Here is a 26,791-nt window from a genome sequence, read left to right as displayed (position 1 = left end):
ATTTGTACTTTACTTGAGTATCTCCAATTTCCAATCTAATTACATATACTCCACTACATCTCAGAGGCAAATATTATACTTTTACTCCACTACAATTATTTGAACATATAGTTACTTTCTAGATTTTGATTATTATTACAAAACATACATTAACCACCGCAGCCCTATATACATTTCGGCCATTTGAAAATAGCCGATCTACAAGCTCACAATGCGTCGCGATGCGACGCATTGTGAGCTTGTAGATCGGCAAATGATCAAATGATTTTTATACATTTGAAAACTTGAAATGGGACATTCTGCATAATTAGTATTTTCTACTTTTGGTACTTTAAGTACATTTTCATGCCAATGCTTTTGTACTTTTACTCAAGTACATTTTTAATTCCGGACTTTTACTTGTAACAGAGTATTTCTATAATGCAGTATTGATACTTTTACTTAAGTAATAAATGATTACTTGTTTCCACCACTGAATATATCTGTAATAATGCTAACATGGTGAAATGGCATCATGTTGTCAGCAGATGGCTGATCTTCCACATGAGCAGGCTGACAGGGTGCTGCTGGGGACCAGGTGCAGCTCAGCCAGACACCATCGCTGCTCCGTCTACGCAAAGGAACCCAGTACTTCTACTCAACTACTGCTACTTTAACTACTATGTTATTTTTCTTTACTTGCATTCGTAAAATGTTCAATACTTTATACTTTTATACTCTTCACTACATCTCAAAGCTAAATATTGTACTTTTTACTCTCAATGCGATTATTTTGATGCTTTTAGTTACAAGTTACTTTGCCGATTCAGACTATTATTACAAAACATACATGAACTGAAATAAGCCCTATTTTATACTTGGGCTGTTCAAAAACAGCTGATTTACAAGCTCACAACGCGTCACATTGTAGATCTGTCGTTTTTTGAGAGATTGACACATTTTTGAAACAAATGGTTAAATTGTCTACATAATGGTACTTTTAGATTTTGATGCCAATACCTTTGTACTCGAGTACAAATGTGTTTTGACAGACTTTTGCTCTACATTGCGGTAGAGACACATTCACGGTACGTTTACTCGAGTACTTTTACTCCGGTAAAACAAACAGCACAGTGTGAGCGGGACGGGAACACATGGGAACGCACTGAGCCAAAACACCCTGCAGGGCCAAGGTTGATGACATCACAGTTTCCCCATCCACACACGCACACACACACACACACACACACACACACACACACACACACACACACACACACACACACACACACACACACACACACACACACACACACACACACACACACACACACACACCACAAAAAACAACATAAAAAAGGATACAATAAAAAAAATGAAAAGGCCATCAGTTGTGGTGGGAATGACGTCAACACTGGGACTCCCACATTGATGCTTGGCACACACACACACACACACACACACACACACACACACACACCAAATACACACACGCGCGCACGCACGCAAGCACGCACGCACGCACCAAATACACACACACACGTGCGCACACACGCACACGCATCAAATACACACACACACACACACACACACACACACACACACACACACACACATCAAATATACACACACACACACACATCAAATGTACGCACGCACGCACGCCCGCCCGCACGCACGCACGCACACACACACACACACACACACACACACATCAAAGGACAATGTGATGACAACACATACTAAACAGAACATACACATGTCGTTGCTGTCAGATAAAAAGCTCTTATGTCCATATTATAACTTTTAGTGATATTTGGTAAATTAACGTCCTACTTGATCACACTACAGCGTCACACACACTATTAAAAGTATCAGATCTACAAGCTGGAAACGCGGCGCGAAGCGACGAGTTTTGAGCTTGTAGATTTGATACTTTTGAATTTGAATTTTGAATGAACAGTTTTGGAGATATGAGGTTTACACCCGACAACCCACAATATGTACATACACACACACATGTACACACATACACACTCACACACATTACACACATGTACACACACATGTTGTACATACATACTCACACACACATTACACACATGTACATACATTACACACATGTACACAAACACATGTACACACATACAACACACACACGGTCCATGGTCATTATTGATCCCAATATGTAAATCATAAATCCATCTCTATTCGTCTGTCTTAATACTTTACATGAGTTCACTATTTATTGACAAAGGTATTTTTTTATCAATAGTGAATATAGAATATCTAGAATATCAAGCGGTTGTGTTTTGACATTAAAGTGGAATAGAATAGAATAGAATAGAATAATTAAACACATTATAAATGGTGATGTGAATACATTTCAAAATCCTTTAGATTGTCTTGTTTAGTTTTTTTTTTCTTGTTTTATTTTTTCGTGTTTGAGAGGTGGGGGGGAGGGGTGGACAGGGAGGTCAGAGGTCATAGCGCCCCCAAAAGGATCTCTATGGAGACGTTCTATGAATTGGAAGTGGGCGTGGCCTTGGGGAGGGGGGGGGGTGGTCAACCAGCAAATCAGGGACTCAGAGCCAAGATGACCGATGTACCCACCCCCCTTCCCACTAGCCCCCCCCCCCCCCCCCCCCCTTTGGACACGCTCCAAAAAGAGGAAGTGACCGTGACCCTGAGAGATCGACCGGCAATCAGTGTGAAAATACAATCTGTCCGTCCTGGCTCCATTAGAGGGACAGTGGCTCAGTAGCTCAAGGGTGGAGCGGCCGGATGGGAACCGCAAGGTTCCCGGTTCGATCCCGGCGGCTGCTGGTGTAGCGCGGGGGGTCCACCATCACAGAGTCCCTCCCACCGCCGTACTTCCTGTTTGGCCGAATCAGTGGCTCTCAAACTTTTTCATGTCAAGGACCCCCACAATGTATTTGGCTGTGGACCCCCCCCCCCCCCCCCCACATCTCAAAATATGCTGTTCCAGGGACCACCCCAGAAGTAAAGATTTTAGTTACAAATATACGCTTTACACATTTAAATATACTAGATTTGCACGAAAGTATACACAATTTAAAAAAAAATAGCTGATCTACAAGCTCATTGCATCGTGCTATGAGCTTGTAGATCTGCTATTTTTGAATAACCGAACTATAAAATAATGGTTAAAGTGGTTACAATGATTATGAGTATATATATATATATATATATATATATATATATATATATATATATATATATATTATGAGTATATTAACACATTTTGCTGGGGACAAAAGAGATGGGAAAACTGCTCTCCCTTGTGGTCTCCTGATAGATGTTTTATTCAGGCCAGTTTTTTTTTTTAAGAAACCAGTGATTTACGTCCTTTAATGGATGGTGTCAGGGCATACCACAGGGCATGGTGTCAGGACATTACACATTATGGTGACAGAGCAGTAGAATGAGACTTCTCCCATGTTTCTAAATGTGGGTGGTGCTCCCTCTAGTGGTGGGCTGTGTAGAAGTGGTTAGACAGGTATATTATATGAGGGGATTGAAAGCTCTGTCTCTTTGACTATTTTAAAGGGCAAGACCACTTTGTTAGAGCTTGAAAGTTGCTTAGAAATTAGAAGTTGATAATTCAAACTATGCTCCTCGTTGACTTACATTGTATGCTGAAACAGATCTCAAAGTCACTCTTTTAGCACAAACAAACACAAAGTTGATTCAGACAATATAGAACATCACCAAACCCGCTACTGTTTGTTTAAAAAAAAAAAGTTATCTGTTATCTGAATCAGCTTTGTTTGTGTTCGTTTATGTGCTAAAAGAGTGACTTTGAGATCTGTTTCAGCGTACAATGTAAGTCAATGAGGAACATATTTTGAATTATCAATTTCTAATCAATGGAGCAATTATTGTTGATGTCTTGTCCACCTTTGGAGTTACATCATGGCAAGGTAACTACATAACACAACCCTAACCTCTACACAGTGGTCTGGTCCTTTAAACATAAGTCTCATTGCATGTCTCCTAGACTGAGCCGCTGGTCCGAGGAATGAGAGGATGGTCTGGTGGGAGGGGGAGGGGCTTTAAGAGGGAGGGGGAGGGGCTTTAAGAGGATTGGATCATGATGTGACCATGTGACCCAGACTGACTGACCTCTGTGACCACCATGACCTCTGACCTCACTGTCCCACATTCACACACATCCGGCCCTGAGACGCACGCACGCACGCACACACACACACACACACACACACACACACACACACACACACACACACACACACACACACACACACACACACACACACACTGACTTTACATAATCTGTCCCATATTCACTGTAGATAGTACCATATTTAGAATTGCTTAATTAGTATCCATTAATAATAAATATAGCAGCTACACTTAAGCTCCTATTTATTTATTTACCGTTCAATTAAATGCAGAGTTTCCCAACCTGTGGGCCATGAGAACATTACAATTGGGCCAAGTAATTGGTAAAAAAAAGAAAAGGGTAATAAAAAAAATAGAGTCTGCAAACTGGTGAAGTTGCAAAAAGCTCTGATTGGTATTGTATTGCTCGTCAACGTTTCGGCCTGTTCAGACCTTCATCAGGACATAGTGGAAAGGGGCATACACACACGTTATATAGGGTACCACTATGCAATGATAGGCTCACCCCAATAGGGTAAGTGAGGTCACAGTCAACTCAATCAGGAGGTTGGCTAATGCATAAAGCATGCTACAATATAGGACATGAAGTGTTTATTGTTTAAACAGGGTCTAAATAAGGGGATCGCCACTAGAATCCCTCAACATAAGTCTCATAATCTCTTGGAAAATAAACGAAACGTCGTCAACTCTAAGAGCGTACTCTATTACAGGTGTCCTGAAGGTGTGTGAAAACACTAATAGACAGAAAACAAATAAAAGGCCAAACGATTGTATAACGGAACAAGAGAACGACTGATACAGGCCAAGGCTCAAGATAAACCTGAAAGGTCCCTGCAATTATCCACACAAAACCGTGTCCTATACATGTCCTATACATGTCCTATACTGATGCACCAGGAGGAAGGAGATCCTGTCACCAGCACGCAGCACCCTATGGAAGACCACAAAGAGAGGAGAAAGTAAGTCACTGCACCAAATACACATACACATGTTATAGGGCCTACTAGGCAATAGCAACAATTCAACATTAAGAATGTTAAAAGCAATAAGGGGTAAAAACCCCAGATAAAAACATAAGAGGGGAACCCAAAATATAAGTAAGCCTAAAAAGGGGGTTTACAAAAAATGGCCTGATATCAAAGGATTCATTTAGACCTCTTTTCACTGTATCCAAAGTGGAAATCCAATAAGCTTCTCTCTTGAGGAGTAAGGAATCTATGTCTCCCCCCCTGGGTGGCAGTGTGACACGCTCAATGCCTATATATGTCAATGAAGAGATGCAGTGTTGGGCTTGATGAAAATGTACTGCCACAGGATTTCTAAAATCCTTAGTCCTAATATCACTCCTGTGTTCTGAAATCCTCGTTTTCGGGGGTCTTAGTGTCTTGCTAATATAAGCCAGCCCACATACACATTTTATCATATAAATCAGGGGTCTTCAACGTTTTCAGGCCAAGGACCGCCTAGCTGAGAGAGAGATGAAGCAGGGACCCCCTCTATATTGTATAAAATTGTGTTTCAGATTAAACTTTTTTCGTTTACTTGGTCTGCTCTTTTTTCGCTCTACACCAAACCTCTTTGCCAAAAAAAATAGCAGATCTGCGAGGCGTTGTAGAGCTTGTAGATTGGCTATTTTTGGCTAAAGTTTTCCTCAGAAAAAGGGATGCTAGGGTTCAAGTGGTTAAGGTAAAAAAAAAAATGATATCACACAAAGATTTGGCAGACCCCCTGTAGTAACTCTGAGGACCCCCTAGGGGTCCCGGACCGCCTGTTGAAGACCCCTGATGTAAATGATATTGACCTGTTTCCTAGGCAATATATGTAAGGGCACAGTGTTTGGGGAGGGGCAAGGCTCCCCCTTTTGGGCGGGGGCGCGGGCGGGGACTTCTTTCTTCTACAACAGAAGAGTTAGGAGTTAGCGCAATCTATAAGGGTCCATTTGGTTTCATTTTACGCTCTCAAGAGTTAAAGATCTTTAAAGGGATAGTTCACACAAAAAGTTTTTTCTTATCAATTAGTCACCCCATGGAGACTTAAATTCATTCATTTTTATTTTTTTGTCACATTCCTAAGCCAATAATTTGATGACCAGTGGACTGGTAGGCAGCGGTTCCGGTAGGAGATACAAAGGAGACTCTTTGTGTCTCCTACCGGAACCCCTGCCGGTCATCAAATTATTGGCTTAGGAATGAGACAAAAACATAAAAATATCCATGAATTCAATCTCCATGGGGTGATTGATAGAAAAAAAAGTCATTTTGTGGGTGAACTATCTGTTTAAGGGTCCATTTGGTTATCAATTCTCCATCATTTAGCTGGGGACCACCTGGAACCCCCTCAAGGACTACTGGTGGTCCCCGGACCACTGTTTGAAAACTACTGTAGAGCATTGGTTCTCAAAGTGGGGTCCGGGGACCCCCAGGGGTCCTTGAGGGAGTTCCAGGGGGTCCCCAGCTAAATGATGGATAGTTACGAACCAAATGGACCCTTATGGGTCTGTAACTCTGAGAGTGAACACATTTGGTTCCATTTGTACACTCTCAGAGTTAAATTAACATTGATTTTACAAAATAAATTGGGGTCCCAAAGATAGAAATGCCATTAAATAGGGGGCCGTAGCCTAATGCATGTCAAACTGCCACTGGGGGTCCTAGAAATGAAAATGGTTGAGAATCCCTGCCAGAGCAGTAAAAACTAAATCGTCTCTTATAGGGGCCCCTGACATATCCCCGGTTCGCGGGCTAATAAGTGTCAATTTGGGGGTCCTTGACATGAAAATGTTTGAGAACCAAGTAGAGCAGCAGTAGTGCTAGTGGTAGTACTATGAGCACAGAGCCAGTAGAACACAGTGATATAGTACCGGTAGTGTCCTCCAGAGGGCGCAGCAGAGCACAGAGCCAGTAGAACATAGACACAGTGATGCAGTACTAGTAGTGTCCTCCAGAGGGCGCAGCAGAGCACAGAGCCAGTAAAACAGAGAGACAGCAGTGATGCAGTACCAGTAGTGTCCTCCAGAGGGCGCAGCAGAGCACAGAGCCAGTAGAACATGGCGGAGGCCTAGAGACACAGTGATGGCTGCGGCGGCAGATCAACAACAACACGGGGCTCAGGCCGCCTCCTCGTCGTCCTCCGCCTCCTCCAACGCGCCGGGACCCGGCCAGGGACCACCCGGACCCGGCCAGGGACCCCCCGGACCCGGCCAGGGACCCCCCGGCCCGGGGGGGTCCGCGCTGCCCGCCCTGCTCCCCGGGCTGCAGGGCCCCGAGGCCAGCGCTCTGCAGTTCAAGATAAAGAACTCTATCTGGTCAGTGTGTGTGTTCTGTGTGTTCTGTGTGTGTGTGTGTGTGTGTGTGTGTGTGTGTGTGTGTGTGTGTGTGTGTGTGTGTGTGTGTGTGTGTGTGTGTGTGTGTGTGTGTGTGATTAGCATGGAAGCTGCTGTTAGTGTTGCTGCTGCACAAAGCCAATACACACACACGCACACGCTTACGTGCACGCCCTGAAATAACGTTACATTGAGTCAGGTTGTTTTGCTGATAAAAAAAAGCATTGATGCGTTTATCTGCACGTTAAGGTGTGTGTGTGTGTGTGTGTGTGTGTGTGTGTGTGTGTGTGTGTGTGTGTGTGTGTGTGTGTGTGTGTGTGTAATAGATGTGTTACAGTCACATTAACATCAGGAGGCTGGTAGCCTGGTGACTGACAGCTGTCAATCACTCAGTGAATGTAGCTTATTAATGATTTATTAAAGCTCTTTGCACTGATTGATGATTGTCTGGTGTGTAGCTGGTCTTATAGCTACACACACACACACACACACACACACACACACACACACACACACACACACACACACACACACACGCGCGCGCACCCCATAGGTGCATCAACATAAGGCTGCATCTATTGGACATCATAACATGGTGTCATGGTCAATAATAATAATACAAGTGGATCTAAAAGCCATAAATGTGTGTGTGTGTGTGTGTGTGTGTGTGTGTGTGTGTGTGTGTGTGTGTGTGTGTGTGTGTGTGTGTGTGTGTGTGTGTGTGTGTGTGTGTGTGTGTTCTACAATCATTGATTAATTCACTGTCCTACATATTATAAAGAAAGACTGGAGTCTGGTTAAAGTCTATTCACGGTGTACTCTGTTGTATAGTGTATACTAGCATCTATGTATATGTTATCTATTCACTGTATAGTGTATACTAGCATCTATGTTGTCTATTCACTGTATAGTGTATACTAGCATCTATGTTGTCTATTCACTGTATAGTGTATACTAGCATCTATGTAGCATGTTGTCTACTCACTGTATAGTGTGTACTAGCATCTATGTAGCATGTTGTCTATTCACTGTATAGTGTGTACTAGCATCTATGTTGTCTGTTCACTGTATAGTGTATACTAGCATCTATGTAGCATGTTGTCTGTTCACTGTATACTATAGTCGTATAGTGTATACTAGCATCTACGTAGCATGTTGTCTGTTCACTGTATAGTACAGTGAATAGACAACATGCTACATAAATGCTAGTATACACTATACACTATACAGTGTATAGTGTATATTAGCATTTAGCATGTTGTCTATTAGCCCCATTACGAACCTCTCACTCCGCTTTACAGCTCCGAGATGAGGTTCCACTGCGAGCTCTACCGGAGTCGGTGGAACGGCCGCAAAGGGTCCGTGGATTACCCTTTTCGCCACATCGTATCCAAAACCTAATGGTAGTTTCCAAACTGTACAGATGTTTAAGGTATGGTCCGGCACCCTAACTTTTTGGTCGGGGCACGAAACAACCGTTTAAATCTCTTATTTAGTCAACCTGTGGCCATGTTTCCCATTGTAGCCGAACCGGTAGCAGTACTGGCACCGGACATAGGGAGGTTTTCCGGGTTGAAGTTCCGGGTTACAGTTTGGAAACAACCATTAGATTTTGGATACGATGTGGCGAAAAAGGTAATCCACGGACCCTTTGCGGCCGTTCCACCGATTCCGGTAGAGCTGGCAGTGGAACCTCATCCCGGAGTGAGAGGTTCGTAATGGAGCTGGTTGTCTATTCACTGTATACTGGGTTGTATACAAATTACAGGTATCTATGCGGCATGTTGTCTATTCACTGTATTGTATTCTGGTTGTATAGGGTGTACCAACAAATCCTAAAGGGGGCATCAACATGTGTGACTTGGTAGCGGCGGCCATTGTTGGGGCCGGAGGGTACATAAACAGCTGGTAAACAGTGACCCGACCGTGTTCTTTTTTTTTTTACTCGCAGTCACAATGGTGAGGACTTGCTCAGTTCATAAGTGCCATAGCAGGTCGAGGTAATGTGGTAAATAAAGGAGTACAATTTGTCAGCTTTTCAGCATGCAACATCACAAAGCTCAAATAGATGTACAGTAGGATGGCTTGGATCTCAGCTGTACGACGCACAGAATTAACGTTCAACAACCTGCCCAAGTACAGCCGTGTTTGTTCACTTCAGGTATTTTTTTCACCAAAAACATGAAACTGCTATTTTGTCTCTGCTAATTAAAAGTAACTGGGTAATGCAACTAGACTAGGGTAGCCTAGGGTGGTCCAGAGTGTTAGTGACTTTTTTTTTCTCTCTAACTCTCTGACAGGCGCTGCTCTGCTCATAGACCGAACATTACACTACCATGTGAGGTCTCCAACAACAAAAATAAAAAAAGCTATTTCTCACCGAAACTTTCAACAACAGAAAACTGCCTTTGTTTCGGTGAATAGTGAAATAGCTTTGTTTATTTTGTATTAAAGTTGGAGACCTCGCACGGTAGTGGAATGTTCGGTCTATGAGCAGAGCAGCGCGCCTGTCAGAGAGTTAGAGAGAGGAAAAAAAGTCACTAACACTCTGGACCACCCTAGGCTACCCTAGTCTAGCTGCATTAGTTACTTTTAGTTAGCAGAGACGAAATAGCAGTTTCATGTTTTTGGTAAAAATTTACCTTTGAGAAAATGACGTGAACAAACACGGCTGTACTTGGGCAGGTTGTTGCACGTTAATTCTTTGTGTCATACAGCTGAGATCCAATCCATACTACGTCTCTTGAATGCATTGTTAGCCTCACACTGTATTCAATCTCTTGAAGAGGAGAGCTGCGACATGTGAACAGCTTCCTCATAGACCAACCACACATGAGCACTATGTACAGTAGTTGGCAAAGAAGTTAATGTTTACAAACACAAACCACCGTCACTCTCTAGTCTCTAGGTGCGTCTCTATGTACAGTGTGACCCCTCTCGGGCTGTAGCGTCAAAAAGGGGGCGTGGCGAACCTTTGGTGCCGACACGTTGGCACACCCTATACAAACATCTACAGTTGTTCCGATACCGATGCCAGTATCGGAAAAGCTGCCGATACCAGCCTAAAATGCTGGTATCGGTCAGTATGGACGAGTATTCCCGTACCACGTAATCTATCACGATGATATGTCATTTACAGTAATCAATTATTTTGTCATTTTGAATGTGTCAGTTGATGTTACACCACTGTTATTATTCTACTAAATTGTAGCTACACTCTTAACAATTATTAATGGGTTTTTTATTTATTGTTAGATCAGTGGTTCTCAAATCGTTTAATTTCAAGGAGCCCATAACTCTGAGAGTGTACGAAGGGTCCATTTGGTTCCATGTATACACTATCAGAGTTACAGACCTGTAAGGGTCCATTTGGTTCCATTTGTACACTCTCAGAGTTACAGCCCTGTAAGGGTCCATTTGGTTTCATTTGTAAACTCAGAGTTACAGGCCTGTAAGGGTCCATTTGGAACACCCTCGAGGAACCCTGAGGGTCCCTGGACCACACTTTGAGAAACACTGTTCTAGATGTGTTTAAATGACACCCTGGTATGGGGTCGGTACTCTGTATAGGCCTGTCACAAGTATTACATCATCGTCTAATCACAATTATTTTTGCGTAATCGTTTCCATATTGAAATTTTGTCACACATTTTCAAATTTAAAAAAAGCAGGAATAGCTGATCTATAAACATACAACGCTTCACGTAGTGACACGTTGCTTGTAGATCAGCTATTTCTGCTATTTTTACATGCATACACTTTTAAATGTGTCAATAATTTTAATTTCATTGCATATTCCAGTTATTTGTCATATCTGCCTTGTGCAACTTCTTGAAGCCTAAAAGGCTTCATATGTTCCAGTGTTCAACGGCCAAACACACAATTAAATCGCTAATCGCTGTTATTTTAGTGACCATTAATCAGTACAGTCAGTGCTTTCATCACACATTACATGAACAAAGTAAGTTTAATAATAATATTATCATTATAATAATACATTTTCAAATCAAACATGTTACACAGACATTGTGAAGTCTAAGGGTAACAGGGTTAGGTAATCCGTTGGGTTTCGTCAGTTACCGGTACAATACAAAAATGGGCAACAATGACATTAATCTCTGTCTGTCTGTCTGTCTGTCTGTCATATACTGTATGGTATGCACTCATTCTAGATGAGCCTAAATCATGTCACACAGCACTACCATACATACACTACCTACTGGCTACTATACTACTGGTATCTATATCCATACATTACCTATATGCTACTATATGCTATCTGACTTGGTCCAGTTCTCTGTACTCAACCTTTGTCTTGCCACAGGTTGAGTATTGAGAACTCTCTCTCTCTCTCTCTCATGCCTTTATTGGCATGATAAAAATCTGGTTTACATTGCCAAAGCATACATATAACATAAAACGAGACATAACATTACGTATACAGGTACATATATCAATCTCACACACACACACACACGCACATTTGTAAATAGCCGATCTACAAGCTCGCATCGAGCCTGGAGGCTCTCTTTCTCTAAGGAACTGCACCTTTGTAGTAGTTAAAAATATTATTATTATTATTATCTTTATTATTGTTGTTGTTGTTTCTGGATGATTTAGCCATCTTATTTTTTATGCAACTGCCTATTGTAGCACTTTGAGATTTTCACAAATGTAAAGTGCATTATAAATAAAATCCATTATTATCTGTCTTTTGTTTCAGCAAATCTGTACAATCAAAAGTGGAAAACATATTGGTAAGCAATCAATCATTATTCTATTATTATATGCATGCTATAGGAGAGACAGACAGTAGGACAGCTGAGAGGGAGACAGTATAGGAGAGACAGACAGACAGACAGACAGTAGGACAACTGAGAGGGAGACAGTATAGGAGAGACGGACAGCTAACAGGGAGACAGTGTAGGAGAGACAGACAGTAGGACAAATACATATTATTATAAGGGTCCTTGACATGAACATTTTTGAGAACCACCATATTAGAGCAACATACGTTTAAAAAAACAGACATTTGTAGAATTCCCCCAGAAGCAAAGATTTGAGTTAAAAAAAACATAGATATTCAAAAGATTTGCGCACATTTTGATTCAATGGGTTAAAGTCTAATTTAATGGTGCTGTTTTAGTTTTTTTTACCTGATAGTAATCACAGTAACAGGGGTCTGTCTCCCGTTCTAGTAAACAGAAAATATATTTTCAGGTGGGTTACTCATTTTATCCAATCAGGAGAGAGAACCCATTTACCAGCTTAAATGTTATAGCTAGGAGAGTGTGTTTCTGGAACAGAGAAAGGTCCATAACAAAGTAGATTTTCTCCTGATGTGTCTCTCTGAAAAAAGTGTTAGTGTCAAACTGTTCGGTAAATTGTGTGTCTTGTGACGAATGAATCCATTAAGACCGGGAAAAAGCATCAACAGTGTCATTTTAGATTTCTCTGGCTATTCAGAAATAGCAGAATTCGAGATTTACAGAGATAACTTGTAGATCTGCTATTTTTTGAAACATCTTGAAAATGTGTGCAAATCTTTGAATATGTAAATGCTTTTTAAAGCGAACATTTGTAACTCAAATCTTTGCTCCTGGGGGGTCCCTGGAACAACATATTTTGACATGGCGGTCCGCGGCCAAATACATATTATACATTTTGGGGGTCCTTGACATGAAAAAAACACTGACTATAGCAGCATGCGTTTTTTTCAAAAAACTGTTAATTTAGAAGACATTGTAGAATCCCCCAGAAGCAAAGATTTGAGTTACACATGTTTTATAGGCTCCAACCTGCTTCCTAAAAAGGCGTTTGTCTACTTCACACAGAGACAGGAAGTAAACCGGAGATGGAGAGGTTTTCTCCTTTTTTTTTGGTCTTGGCTTCCAATCACTTGTTTATCCTGTATAATGAGTTCTCTCTCCTGATTGGATGAAATTCGAATCCCAATGTTTTTTTCTGAGAGTCAAGGACCTGATACTGAACAAACACAAAGTATAGAGCTACTTAACACTTATTTGATCACAGAACAAACACAAAGCATAGAGCTACTTAACGCTTATTTGATCACAGAACAAACACAAAGTATAGAGCTACTTAACACTTATTTGATCACTGAACAAACACAAAGTATAGAGCTACTTAACACTTATTTGATCACAGAACAAACACAAAGTATAGAGCTACTTAACACTTATTTGATCACAGAACAAACACAAAGCATAGAGCTACTTAACACTTATTTGATCACAGAACAAACACAAAGCATAGAGCTACTTAACACTTATTTGATCACAGAACAAACACAAAGTATAGAGCTACTTAACACTTATTTGATCACAGAACAAACACAAAGTATAGAGCTACTGAACACTTATTTGATCACTGAACAAACACAAAGTATAGAGCTACTTAACACTTATTTGATCAAAAACCTTTAATGATGACGTGTTCATTAAATGTATAGAATTCTAGGTCTGAATGGAAATGAGATGTTTTATCTTAACTGAACCTCAGCAGCACATGTTACAGTAATACATTACTCAGTAATGTATCGATGTACATATAACTACTGTATTAATAATTCACAGTATATCATCATTGTGTGAAGTCTGTCTGATTTATTTTAAACCATGTAATACACAAGTACTAAACTGCTGATTCTATGGAAGGTAGTCTGACTGTGAGTGATATTTGTTAGTCAAACCGTTATAATATTCTGATAGTAATCATTACTATAGAGTGTTTGTTCATATATATTCTACAGGATAAACAAGTGAAATTGGAAGTGTTTTTTTTTGTATTGACACAAAGAAAAGAGCAGACACAACTGGTAACACTGTACAGCAGTGGTTTTCAACCTCTTTCATATCCAGGACCATTATTTAGTTGGCATTAGAGCCATGGAAACACCATTTGATGACATTTAACCTCTCAGACCCAAAACTTATATTTGTTATTTTGTTATTGTTGGATAATATTATCACCACAATTCCATCCATGCTGTATTGATGTGGTAGAGAGATAGAGATAACAGGCAAACATTGATCAAAGTTACGATTCTTCTATATTCTCTAATTGTATGAACGTTTTAATTAAGCTATGCAGATGTTTAACAGTAATTTAACTCTTGAGGGTGTAAAATGTTACGGGTCCATTTGGTTTCATTTTACAATCTCATCAGTTAAATATCTATAAGGGTCCATTTGGTTCCCTAACTATCCATCTTTTATCTGGGGACCACCTGGAACCCCCTCACGGACCACTGGTGGTCCCCGGACCACTGGTTGAAAACCACTGCTATACGGTATAATTGAAGCTCATAAATCGGTTCTGTCTCCTGATTGGTTGAAATTTTGCAACCCACCTGAAAATGTATTTTCTGTTCACTGGAGAGCTGGAGAGACTCCTGTTACTGATCATACACCATGCAGCAATGAATGCATAAAAAACAGAGTGTATATATATATATAATATATATATACAATATATACAATATAAAAAAAGACTAAGGGTGCATTCGGAAATACAGCACTGAGCGCACTGGCCAATACAAACTAATAGGCAAGTGCGCTCCGGTGCGCAATTTCCGAACGCACCCTTAGACTTAGACTTGTTCAATCAAAGTCATTTTCTTGATACGGTGATACTGATATGAAATGATCTCTTTTCTCTTTACAGCAAGATGTTGAGAAGTTTACAGACATTGAAAAACTCTACCTCTACCTTAAGTTGCCTTCTGGTCCCAGCAATGGCAACGACAAGAGGTAATGTTTCTATGTAACTTCTGTCTTCAGGTGGTTTGGTTTTGGTCATAAACATCCTGCTGCTTATGTTTATTTTCTCCGGTAGGAGACACAAAGGAGGCCCTTTGTGTCTCCTACCAGAATCGCTGCCGTTCATCAAATTATTGGTTTAGGAATAAAAAATATCCGTGAGTTCAAGTCTCTATTGGGTGACTACTCCATAGAATAAATAACATTTTATGGGCGAACTATCCCTTTAAGATTGATTACATTTGTACGTATTAGCTTTCGTTCATGATTTCCTTTTGATGTCGGTCTGGGCGATGGATCCACTTTATTGACGACTTTATCCATCGGTATTGATGTGTCTCGGTTTATAATATGCCCATAATATCCATAATATGCCCGTTTATTGTTGTTGTAACAAAAAAATGTTGGTGGTTTTATTTATTTGCTAGCTTATAAGTTAAGTGTTCTAAAATAGAACCTTTTTATTCAAAGTATTTCCAATAGGCTCTATGCCATATTGGGAAAGGCATTGGGCCTCTTCCTTACTTCCTTCACAGGCAGGGATGGGACCACATTAGAAAATCACAAGTCACGATTATTGTGGCAAAAATAATTGTGATGAACGATGTTATCATCATGCCATAATGAAAATATGCTTAAAACTTAAAATTCCACTTTTGTTGTTTAACCACTTAAACGCCAAGCATCCACATTCTGGGGGAACGTTCGTCAAAACGGCAGAACCTTCGCCAAAAATCTACAAGTTCACAAAGCGTCCGCATTGTGAGCTTTTAGATCTGCTATTTTCAAAAGATGTTTATACATTTGAATACTTGAAATAGGACATTGTGCCTAATGAGTACTTTTACTTTTGGTACTTTTAAGTACATTTCAATGTCAATACTTTTACTCAAGTACATTTTTCCGGTCTTTTACTTGTAACAGAGTATTTCTGTATTGCAGTATTGATACTTTTATTTAAGTCAAACATTTGAGTACTTTTTCCAGCACTGTGCCATGGGGTCGGGCTCAACTCACTCATTCTGATGTCATGATGAATTACTGCTCTACCAGCTGTGTGTGTGTGTGTGTGTGTGTGTGTGTGTGTTTCATCTGTCTCCTCATCTACCCCCCCCCCCCCCCCCCCATTAGGACTGAGAGTCAGAGAGGGTCCACTACACCAGGACTATGGTACCTACACTTTCTATATTCTAGGAACAAGAAATAAATCACATGTGTTATTGGTTGAAGACTCTTCCATACTGAGGCGTTGTTTGTGTTGTTGTTTGTTTGTGTTGCCGTAGTGACCAGAGCTCCATGTCGTCCAGTCGTACACAGCAGATGTACGCCTTCAACTGGATCAGGAATCACCTGGAGGAACATCCTGAGACGTCGCTCCCCAAACAGGAGGTGTACGACGAGTACAAGTGAGTAGAAGGACCAAAACACTAGAGTACTAGAGAGTAGGGCATTAACAGAATAATCCAATTAGATTTTTTTTTCTGTGACTTTTCTACATCAGACACGCAGCTGTGAGCTCTGGTGTTGGTCGTTTTCCTAATACATTCATGATTGACTGTTGTCAAATCATTTCATACTGTATGTGAGGTTGTGCCTATAGGGCTGTCCCCTAAAAGTCGACGCGTCGGGCGAGGAGCCTGACGACGACTTGCATTCCTTGAGTCGAGTCGTCAATGCCATTGGCCAAAAAACATTTTTTTTGTTTTAATAATCAAATCGATTATTCTAATACTTATAGGTCGAATAAGTCCAATGCTAAATGATACTATTAGCACTCAGTGCCGCGCTATGAGCTTGTAGATCTGCTATTTTTGAAAAATCTTGAGAATTTGCGCAAATCTTTGAATATATATATTTTGTTAAAGCGAACATTTGTAACTCAAATCTTTGCTTCTGGGGGTCCCTGGAACAAACAAAAGATTTGCCAAAAAAATCCACGATTTAAAAAAAAAAATATGGATATATTTATATATTTTTGGATATATATGGATATACAAGCTCATAGTGCTATTGATATGATATCTGCTATTTTTGAATAGCCAAATAAATCTTAAAATGACACAGATGCGTTCCCGGTCTTAATGGACAAACCACAACGCCTCGTTTGACTGAAGTGACACTGGAGTGGGAATGAAGCTTGACCTTTGACCCTGTGTTTTCAATGCAGGAGCTACTGTGACAATCTGGGCTACAACCCACTGAGCGCCGCGGACTTTGGGAAGATTATGAAGAACGTCTTTCCTAACATGAAGGCACGGCGGCTAGGCATGAGGGGCAAATCCAAATATCCTTTTATTTACCTGTTTATTTCACTGTAATACTTTTGACAAGGTGACCATACCTGTTTATTATTCATGTTTATTATACTGTTAATACATTTGACAAGGTTACCATACCTGTTTATTATTCATGTTTATTATACTGTTAATACATTTTTCAAGGTTACCATTACTGTTTATTATTCATGTTTATTATACTGTAATACTTTTGACAAGGTTATCAATACTGGAAGTATGGATGCATTGAAATGGAACCAGATCATTCTGATCATGAGCTGCTATTTACGCAGACGATGTTTCACACAGAAAATGATTGGTTATAATGGGGGCAATAGAACAACAATAGTAGGTAATAAACGACAGTTTACATATTAACTCATTCACTGCCACTGAATTCTTTCATTCATTCATCCGTCTCCGGTCCCCTTGCCAGCGAAAACGACAATTTTACTGAACCTTGGGTCAAATCATGGAATATTCTCTGTGACCTCCTTCCGTAATGAGATCGGCTCATTACGGTCACAGGGGTCCGGTAGAATCGGGAAAACATTTTTGGCCGGCTGTTATCCTCCATTCCAGAGCTATGTCCGTTTGAATGTGGCGTGTTTTTTTTTTTAAAGAGTTGAGCCTTAACTCCTCCCCACATACTGTTATAGCGGCTTGAGGAAGAAGGCCTTTGTTCACATGCCGTCTCTCCCCAACCTGGACCTGCAGAAGTCTGGAGACGGGGTGAGTTCCACTTTATCTCCGCCAGGCCGCGAGGGGGGGAGTGTGTGTGTGTGTGTGCAGCTAATCTTGCAAACCGCTGGACTGATCAGCGTCAGACTCCCGTTAGGCCAAGGAAGATTCTCAAACCAAATCGGCCACTTATTAGAGATGTGCCGATTCATGTTTTCCATTTGATACCTATGACTTGCATATCGGTCGATACTGAGTACCGATTCGGTACCAGTGTGTAATTTAAAGGCGGAGTAACACAATGGCCTGTACTTTGTCACAATTTAGTTAGAAAATATTTGCCAATGAATGTAACTTTATACTGAACGGGTCTGTGTTGAGGGCTGTCAGAAGAAGCATGTGGCCATTGGCCACGATTCCGATAATCAGTCCCACCTCGGAAAGGGCCGAGCCAAAACAACACGTCACACATATATTCTAGCTGATGTCACCGTACTGAAATGCATTGAACGTGGCCGTGGGAATTACACTATTTTACACTCTTTATAATAAAGTAAATCCATAACCTTTTTTAATTAACATGTTTGCTATACACTCGCTATTTGTTTTAAATAATCCGCCGGCCGTTTTTGCAATTTATTCATAGGAAAACAGAGCTAGCATTTGTATGTACTGGCTTGGGGGTGTGTGTTGACTCGTGACCAGGCTGTTCAAGCGGGCCACGGTGGATCAGCATGCCCCAGGATGAGCTTCATCTGTGGGGATAACCAGAGAGGTGACCCTAACCCTAATCCTGGTTATGGAGGGAGGTTTTTTCCCGTTTTTGTTTTCCTCCCTCTCGATTTTTTTTGTACTGTCCGGCTGGACAGAACAAAAACAAACGAGAGGGAGGAAAACAAAAACGGGGGAAAAAAAACAAATGAATTAAGAGTTAGCAATAGAAACACTTTTATGCTCTGTGCAGTCTGCCCGGGACCGGGGGCCGGCGCTTAGGAAAGACTCGAGGCACAGTATGTCCCAGAATCTGAAAGTGTTGCGTAAATTGGTACTTAATGAAATGATGATTAATGAAATGATTTTTATTTCTGCTGAAGCAGAACTTGACGAAAAGCAGGAACGATAGTTGCATCTCCCTTTAGCCTTAGATCAAGACTCGTCGTAGAATGTATTTTATCGATTTTTACATTTTTATATCTACGAGAGTTTTAGAGACCACTCTTTGCCCTGGAATGTCACCAGTAAAGTCCATATTTCTCCAAACATGTACAAATGCTAAATATAAGGGGTTTACCCGCTTGCCCCAAATGTTAACTAGCGGTCTGGAGTATGTGTGTACATATCTATTTTTCAATAGATATGTATTTTAATCCCGTCTGTGGCCGAACGCCATTTCCCCCCCCCCCCCGTTTACTTCCTGTTTACATTGAGTGTACATTTAAGTTATGGTGAAATTGTCCTCCATCATACACTAGGATGAATTAGCTTTTGTTGAGCTGCAAATTCAGTGCAACTTCCAAAAATAGCAGATCTACAAGCTCACAACACGTTGCAACACGTTGTGAGCTTGTAGATCGGCTATTTTTGGCGGACGTTCCTCCCAGAACTTGTTTTGTTAAACAACAAAAGTGTCATTTTAAGTTTCAAGCGCATTTTGATTATCACAATAACATTGTTCATCACATTTTTGCCACAATAATCGTGATGTGTGATTTTCATATGGTCCCATCCCTAACCTAACGTCCTCTATTGTTTGTGTGTGTGTGCGCGTTCGTGTGTGTGTGTGCAGTGTGAGCTGATGGAGTCGTCGGGTCAGTCTCCCAGTGCAGAGGACGAGATGCGTTCGGCGGCCTGTGGCCTGGTGTGTGAGTGGGCCCAGAAGGTCCTGAGCCGACAGTTTGACCACGTGGAGGACCTGGCCCGCTTCCTGCTCAACAGCCACTACATCGGCACCAAGTCCATGGCAGCGCTCACCGTCATGACGGGCACGCCCACAGGTCAGTGAGGTCACATGTTAGATTAACCCTTTAAAAGGATCTCTGGCTAATGAGCCAAATATGCCTTAATACATTATAATTGCCCTCTATAGCTCAAATAAAACAAAACAATAATAATAAATTGTATTTATTTTAGAAACAGTTCATCTTTCACTCAATAGGGGCAATGCCCGTCGCAAGTTGATGATGTCATTTGTGCATTATGTGGTCCAGCTCTATGGAATTTATGGAATGCATGTGAAAATAAAACATATTAAAATATTGATTTGATGCTCATATCATATAGGAAGTATTACGTTGTTTTTTTATTTTCACATGCATTCCATACATTCCATAGGGTTAGACACATGGACAAAATCATCAACTTCTGTGTTTCAAAATGTTTATTTTAGTTATAGAGGACAATTATAATGTATTAAGTTAGTTATAGAGGACAATTATAATGTATTAAGGCATATTTGGCTTATTAGCCAGGGGTCTTTTTAAGACCGGGAACGCATCTGTGTGTCATTTTTAGATATCTTTGGCTATTTTTGAAAATCTTTGAATAATATATATTTTTTTTTAAGCGAACATTTTTAACTCTGTTACAACTTCTGGGGGTCCCTGGAACACCTTATTTTGAGATGGGTCCATGGCCAAATTACATATCATTTTGGGTGGTCCTTGACATGAAAAAAGTTTGAGAACCACTAATATTATAGCAACATATGTTTGTTTTAAAAACTGTTAGGATTTAGAAGACATGTGTTACTGTGTAGAATCCCCCCAGAAGCAAAGATTTGAGTTACAAATGTTCGCTTTAAAAATACATACGTTCAAAGATTTGCATTCCCCCCCCAAAAAATGCCCCCCAAAAATAAAACATGTTTGACCGATTTGTATGATATTTATACAAGAGTATAAATCTCATACAAATTGCTATCACAACTACAGTGGTTGGCAGGTAGTTGGTCTCTCTGCTCTTCTATTGAGAAATATACTGTGGTCAAGTAGGACCTCTACTGGCTGACAAGTGGTATTGCATGACATTCAAAGGGAAATGTCAGTGGTTACAGTTTACAATTTAGGCGTTTATCAGACTCTATTAATCCAGAGCGACACGTTGTGAGCTTGTAGATCGGCTATTTTCGGTTATTCGTAATTGTGATATGAAAGTGTATTTGAAGTGGTCAAAGCATTAAGCGATAGAATAAATGAGTGTTTGAAGTGGTCACACTAGCAGTAGAATCCATGTCCAGAAGCATTTCCTCATAAACCCTGATGGTCTCAGATATTTCACAAAAGCAAAAAGTTAAAGCGTCAATCTGCCATTTCTTCAACTGGTGTGTTGTATGTAGAACAGCAGGAACATGTGTTTAGAACGATAATACCTAAATATAATTCTATATATTGTGTTCTAATTGTTTTAGGAAAATGGCTTTCAGTGCCATTAAAAAACATTGTGTAGTTGCCACACTGCCAGCTATTGTTTTCACTCACCTTTGAAAAACCATAGAATATTTTTGTTCACAGCAATCGACCCGCCGATAGTGCTAAAAGACGCAAAAGGGTTCATGTGGTTAAACCAGTATATATATATAAACATATGTCACTAGCAACACACCAAGGCCATGTCGGGACAAAAGACGTCCTTGAGTGTCTGTGGCGGAGAGGAGAGAGCTCCGTGATTGGCTGTTCAGCCAATCAGAACATGGAGGTGATCAGCAAACCAACAGCAGAGAAAAGAGGCACACCAACACAATATACAGTAAACTCATACAGTATCTGTGACGGGTGTAAATGGAACGCTCACTAATGAAGCTGTAACATGATTGGTTCTCTTCTGTGACAACCCATGTGATGTGAGGCCATACATAGTCATGTGACCAGATGTGAGGCCATACATAGTCATGTGACCAGATGGATATGGACCACCGGATATGTATTATTCATATTTTTTGTTCCTCTGTCTATTGTATAATTTACCAAAGTATAAATCCATTTTAACTCATTCACTGCCAGACTTAATTCTGGCTGCGTTCGCCCACTGCCAGCAATTTTCGTATTTTTTTACCTTTCAACTGGTCACAGAAAATGTATATTCATTATGATTGCTTGTCCGGCCGTTTGTAAACACACACGGTATGTGTGTGCGTCGCCCAGAGAAAAAAAAAATATTCCAACCGTGATCGGCCCCTTCTCTTGTAGCAGCATGTTACTATACCATCTCTCGCCCAAAATGCACGCTTTTCTTACCTTTTCACCTGGCCACAGAAAATGTATATCCCTTATGATCGCTTGTCCGACTGTTTGTGTGTGTGCGTCGCCCAGAGAAAAATATTCCAACCGGGACCCTTGCCTTGTAACAGCATGTTGAAAATAGGATGTCTCGCGCAGGGGAAAAAAAGTCAACTCAAGATACAGCCGTTTTCAAGGCTAAACAGGAAGTGGACGGAGGCGGAAATCTTGTGATTTCCAGATCCGGCTGAGTGGAAAGTGAACCTGATCACTCGGATGACAGAGAACAGCGCGAACGATTCAAAAACAAAAAGTCGTCTTAACACATTGATTGCCAAGATATTAAACATAGTTTTCTATCCCCTTGCCAGCGTATATATATATTGCTACCTCAAAAAAAAAGAAACTGAGTTACAGCTGTTTTTCTGAAAATCCCAAAAAGGAAGCGGATGGCTTCCTGTTTTTTTCGAACAACGTCACATCCACATTCTACTTCTCTGAGTGACGATCGATCATTCCAAAGCTGTGTTAAGTCGCCCCTTGTGGAATTTTCCAAAAAAAATGAAAGAACGCATCAATGCAATCTTGGCCATCAATGTGTTAAGTCCTTGGCAGTGTTGGATACCGGACAATGTCTCGTCATTGGCAGTAAATGAGTTAATAGCGAGAAAAGAACCACTTATTATGCGTCTTAATTGGTTCTTCTTCTTCTGGTGGCCCAGCAGGGATGAAGACGCCCACCCCGGCCTCTGCGTTCGTGCCCACGGCGGAGGCCAACTCCTTCCACCCTCAGATGAAGACCCTTCCCTCCCCCTCGGTGGACGCCAAGCAGCAGCTGCAGAGGAAGATCCAGAAGAAGCAGCAGGAGCAGAAGCTCCACTCGCCGCTGCCCTGCGGCGCCCCGGACCCCCAGCAGGGGGTGAAGCGAGCCGAGGTGTCCACGCCCGGTCCCGGCATGCCCTGCGGCAGCCCCGCCCAGCTGCTGTCCCCCCAGCCCACCATAGGCATCGTGGTGGCAGCTGTCCCCAGTCCCATCACCGTATGTATAATAATAATAATAATATTTTTTATTTGGATACAGGACATCTGGGCACCTTGATGGTCTTAACCCATTAAGACCAGGAACGCATCTGTGTGTCATTTTACGATTTATTTGGGCTATTCAAAAATAGCAGATCTTCAAGCTCATAGCGCGGCACCGTGCCGGGCTATGAGCTTGTAGATCTGCTATTTTTTTTTTATCGTGAAAATGTGTGCACATCTTTGAAAATATATATATTTTTTTTTTTAAGCGAACATTTGTAACTCAAAGCTTTGCTTCTGGGGGAATTCTACAAATGTCTTCTAAATCCTAACAGTTTTTTTTTGAGTGGTGCCAACCACTCCTACATTTGACTTTGTCCGTGTGTCCGTATGTCCGTCCGTCCGTATGTCCGTCCGTATGTTTGAGCACGGCTGATTGGTCAAGCTTCACGTGACACGTGACAATATGTTGTCACGTGTCACGTGATAACATATTGTTGCTGATTGTTGCGGATGCAACCAGTTACACTTTCAAAGGCACCACTCCCTTCACACTGGGTGTGATTTTTTTTAAACGTATGCTGCTATAATATCAGTGGTTTGAACCCGCCCCTCTAGACCCGATATCAGACATGCTAGGGCAGTCTAGTAATGACTAAACGTGGTCCTTGGTGGTAAATATGTTAACATAGTCCTTGGTGTGTTCAGGTGCAGAGGAGCAGGCAGCTGATGACGTCCCCCGGCCCCGTGGGGTCGGCCGAAGGCAAGGTGGTCCCGGTCAACTTCCAGGTGGTCACCCAGTCCCTGAAGCAGTCGCCCAAACCGCCTCAGAACATCAGCGCCAGCCCCGTGGGCGACCGGCTGGCCCGCCACCGCTATGCCCAGATCCTGCCCAAACCGTCTGCCACCAGCGCCATCACACTGCGCTCCCCCCCCACCCTGCTCATCACCAACAGGTGTGTGTAGTTTATTTCATTCTATGTGTGTGTGTAGGTACTAGAGTTCTCAACGGGCCTGAAAATTAAGGCCCGGCCCTAACTGGGCCCTACTGGGCCACCCGGGGCAATTACCATAGGTTTTGGCCCGAAAACCCGAAATGCTGTCATGGTGTGCGTAATGTCCTCAAAGTCACACATCCAACACGCTTTAAACTGAGCAGATTGGACCTTCTGTTCCAGAGATAATGGCCAAAACGTCTTGAAAACGGCCACTTTGCCGATTTTCGATTGAGTTTTGTCGCCCGTTTTTCTTTAATAACTCCAGGGTTTGGCACAGGGCCTGAAATTGTTACCGCCGAGCCCAAACAAATCTGGTGAAAAGGATGCAATGTTGCAATGCACGCGCAAGGCTCAGGAATGTTTTTAATAAATACACATAGCCGCCCATATTACAGTAAAGGCATCTGCTATTATATTTATTTGTGTAATTTCCAATATATTATGTAGCCTATAGGATTATATCCCCATAATATTATTCATATTATTTCCGCAATTGAGTTTGGCAAGAAGCGCACTGTGGTAACCGTTCCAAATCACACTCGCCCCATGGTGTTTCGCGGACGGAGGCCAACGGATAGACCCGGTGCGAGCGTGTTTTGGGGCGAGCGTTCTTCCCACAAAACAAAACAAACGAACAGCTGCTTGCACGTGCAGCGACACACACACACACAAACACACACACACACACACACACACACACACACACACACACACACACACACACACACACACACACACACACACACACACAGTTGAATTGACAGTTACTGCGCTCCCAGCAGTTATAAAAGTAACAAAACTACGACGCTTATCTTCTGTCGCCGAGTCGTGGTGTTTGCAACATGATCCATCCAACGTTATCAAGTTAAGTTCGCCAAGTGACAATAACGGAACATAATTAGGCTTATTGGACTAAAGAACAGAGAACTGGCTGATGTGATGGATATAATCCCGCCCCCCCTGTAATTGTGTGGAGAATGTGAGTGGAAATGGTCAATGTATGTTGCAATGTCAGCTGTCTTTAACGTACCTCTGTAACCTGTAGCCTAACCGAACCTAATAATTGTAACGTTAGCCTAGCTTGTAGCAACATGCATGAACGCAGTGTGGTAGTGCATTACTGTTCTAACCTGGTTTTTAGACGTTGGACATTGGTTCTGACTATAACCAAGTGTTGTCTTCAAGGATGTTATGGGATCAGTGTATAGTTCTATACCAGGGGTCTTCAACGTTTTTCAGGCCAAGGACCCCTTAGCTGTCAGAGAGATGAAGCAGGGACCCCCCACTACATATTGTATAACGTATTGCAGATTAAACTTTTTCATAGATTGCTTCATAGACTTTTTTCTGTGTACTGGGATCAGTGTGGGTTGGCTCTATATTATAACCAGGTGTTGTGTTGTCAGGCTGTACTGGGATCAGTGTGGGTTGGCTCTATATTATAACCAGGTGTTGTGTTGTCAGGCTGTACTGGGATCAGTTGGTAGAACTGGACATTGGTTCCATAACCAGGTGTTTAGTGTTGGGTTGTACTGGGATCAGTGTGGCAAAATGGCAAGTTTGCATGGAATGGAGTAGATAAGACTAAAAGATTTATCATTGACTAAAACTAGACTAAAATGTAAACCGTTTTTTTTGACTGAAACAAAACTAAAAACGTAATGTTTTGTTGGACTAAGATAAAGACTAAAATGCTTGACTTTTAGTCCACTAAAACTTTTTGAAACTGGACTTACATTTAAAAATGGCTGATCAAAATAAAATCTAACACTGGTACAGTGGTACAAAGCGTAACACAATATTGAATAAATGTGACTAGCAATAGCAATAGCTCTCCCCAGCTGTAGCACCGGGCCTAACTAGATACCTGAGTAAAGTTCACTTTGAGCTGCATCCAACACATCCAACACATCCACTGATGTCCGTTTCTTTTTAGTGTGGTTGCCCAACAGGGCAACCAGACTATAGTACTCTATAGCTTTCTTTATTTATAGATTAACTTTATTTCAAACCGCTATTTCTCCCACAGTTTTTATTCCCCAATGTCATGCCATATGTCAAAATCACCGTCTAAATCGGGAATCGTGTGCGTGTATAGGGCTAAGAGATTGGTTGAATAGTTTAATTGATATTAATTTATTAGTGCATTAAATGTCCCCATCCACTTTAATGTAAAAGTCAAAAAACTCAAATTCAAGTATTTTTTTCTCAGAATCCTTAACAGCTAGAGTTATCAGATTTGGAGGGATAATTTATAATTAAGTCCCAAATTATTGAAAAAAAGATCACACCATTCGGCCTCATGGTGGCGCTATAACAGCCCCCTTTACGTTTTGGCCCGTAACTCTTG

At 41.4% G+C, this 26,791-nt stretch overlaps 1 protein-coding gene across 2 annotated transcripts in view; it reads left to right on the top strand.

The window, feature by feature from the left end:
- The first annotated feature begins 7,195 nt into the window (after positions 1-7,195).
- The window catches only part of rfx7b (regulatory factor X7b), a 35,403-nt gene continuing 15,807 nt past the window's right edge, over positions 7,196-26,791 (top strand). Inside the window, exons 1-10 of one of the 2 annotated variants that reach the window (XM_084059239.1) lie at positions 7,196-7,450; positions 12,192-12,225; positions 15,155-15,240; positions 16,381-16,419; positions 16,533-16,655; positions 17,417-17,536; positions 18,176-18,257; positions 19,993-20,200; positions 23,146-23,459; positions 24,152-24,399. In XM_084059239.1, coding sequence (XP_083915365.1) covers positions 7,218-7,450; positions 12,192-12,225; positions 15,155-15,240; positions 16,381-16,419; positions 16,533-16,655; positions 17,417-17,536; positions 18,176-18,257; positions 19,993-20,200; positions 23,146-23,459; positions 24,152-24,399 — 1,487 coding nt within the window. In that variant the 5' untranslated portion in view covers positions 7,196-7,217. Of the gene's footprint in view, positions 7,451-12,191; positions 12,226-15,154; positions 15,241-16,380; positions 16,420-16,532; positions 16,656-17,416; positions 17,537-18,175; positions 18,258-19,992; positions 20,201-23,142; positions 23,460-24,151; positions 24,400-26,791 lie in introns of both variants that reach the window. The other variant, XM_084059238.1, reaches the window with a different exon arrangement.

Source organism: Gymnoscopelus microlampas (genome assembly GCF_963454915.1).
Source record: "Gymnoscopelus microlampas genome assembly, chromosome: 6".
Taxonomy (NCBI): Eukaryota; Metazoa; Chordata; class Actinopteri; order Myctophiformes; family Myctophidae; genus Gymnoscopelus; species Gymnoscopelus microlampas.
Note: the sequence above shows the minus strand (reverse complement) of the source record. Positions and strands in the feature narration are given on the sequence as shown.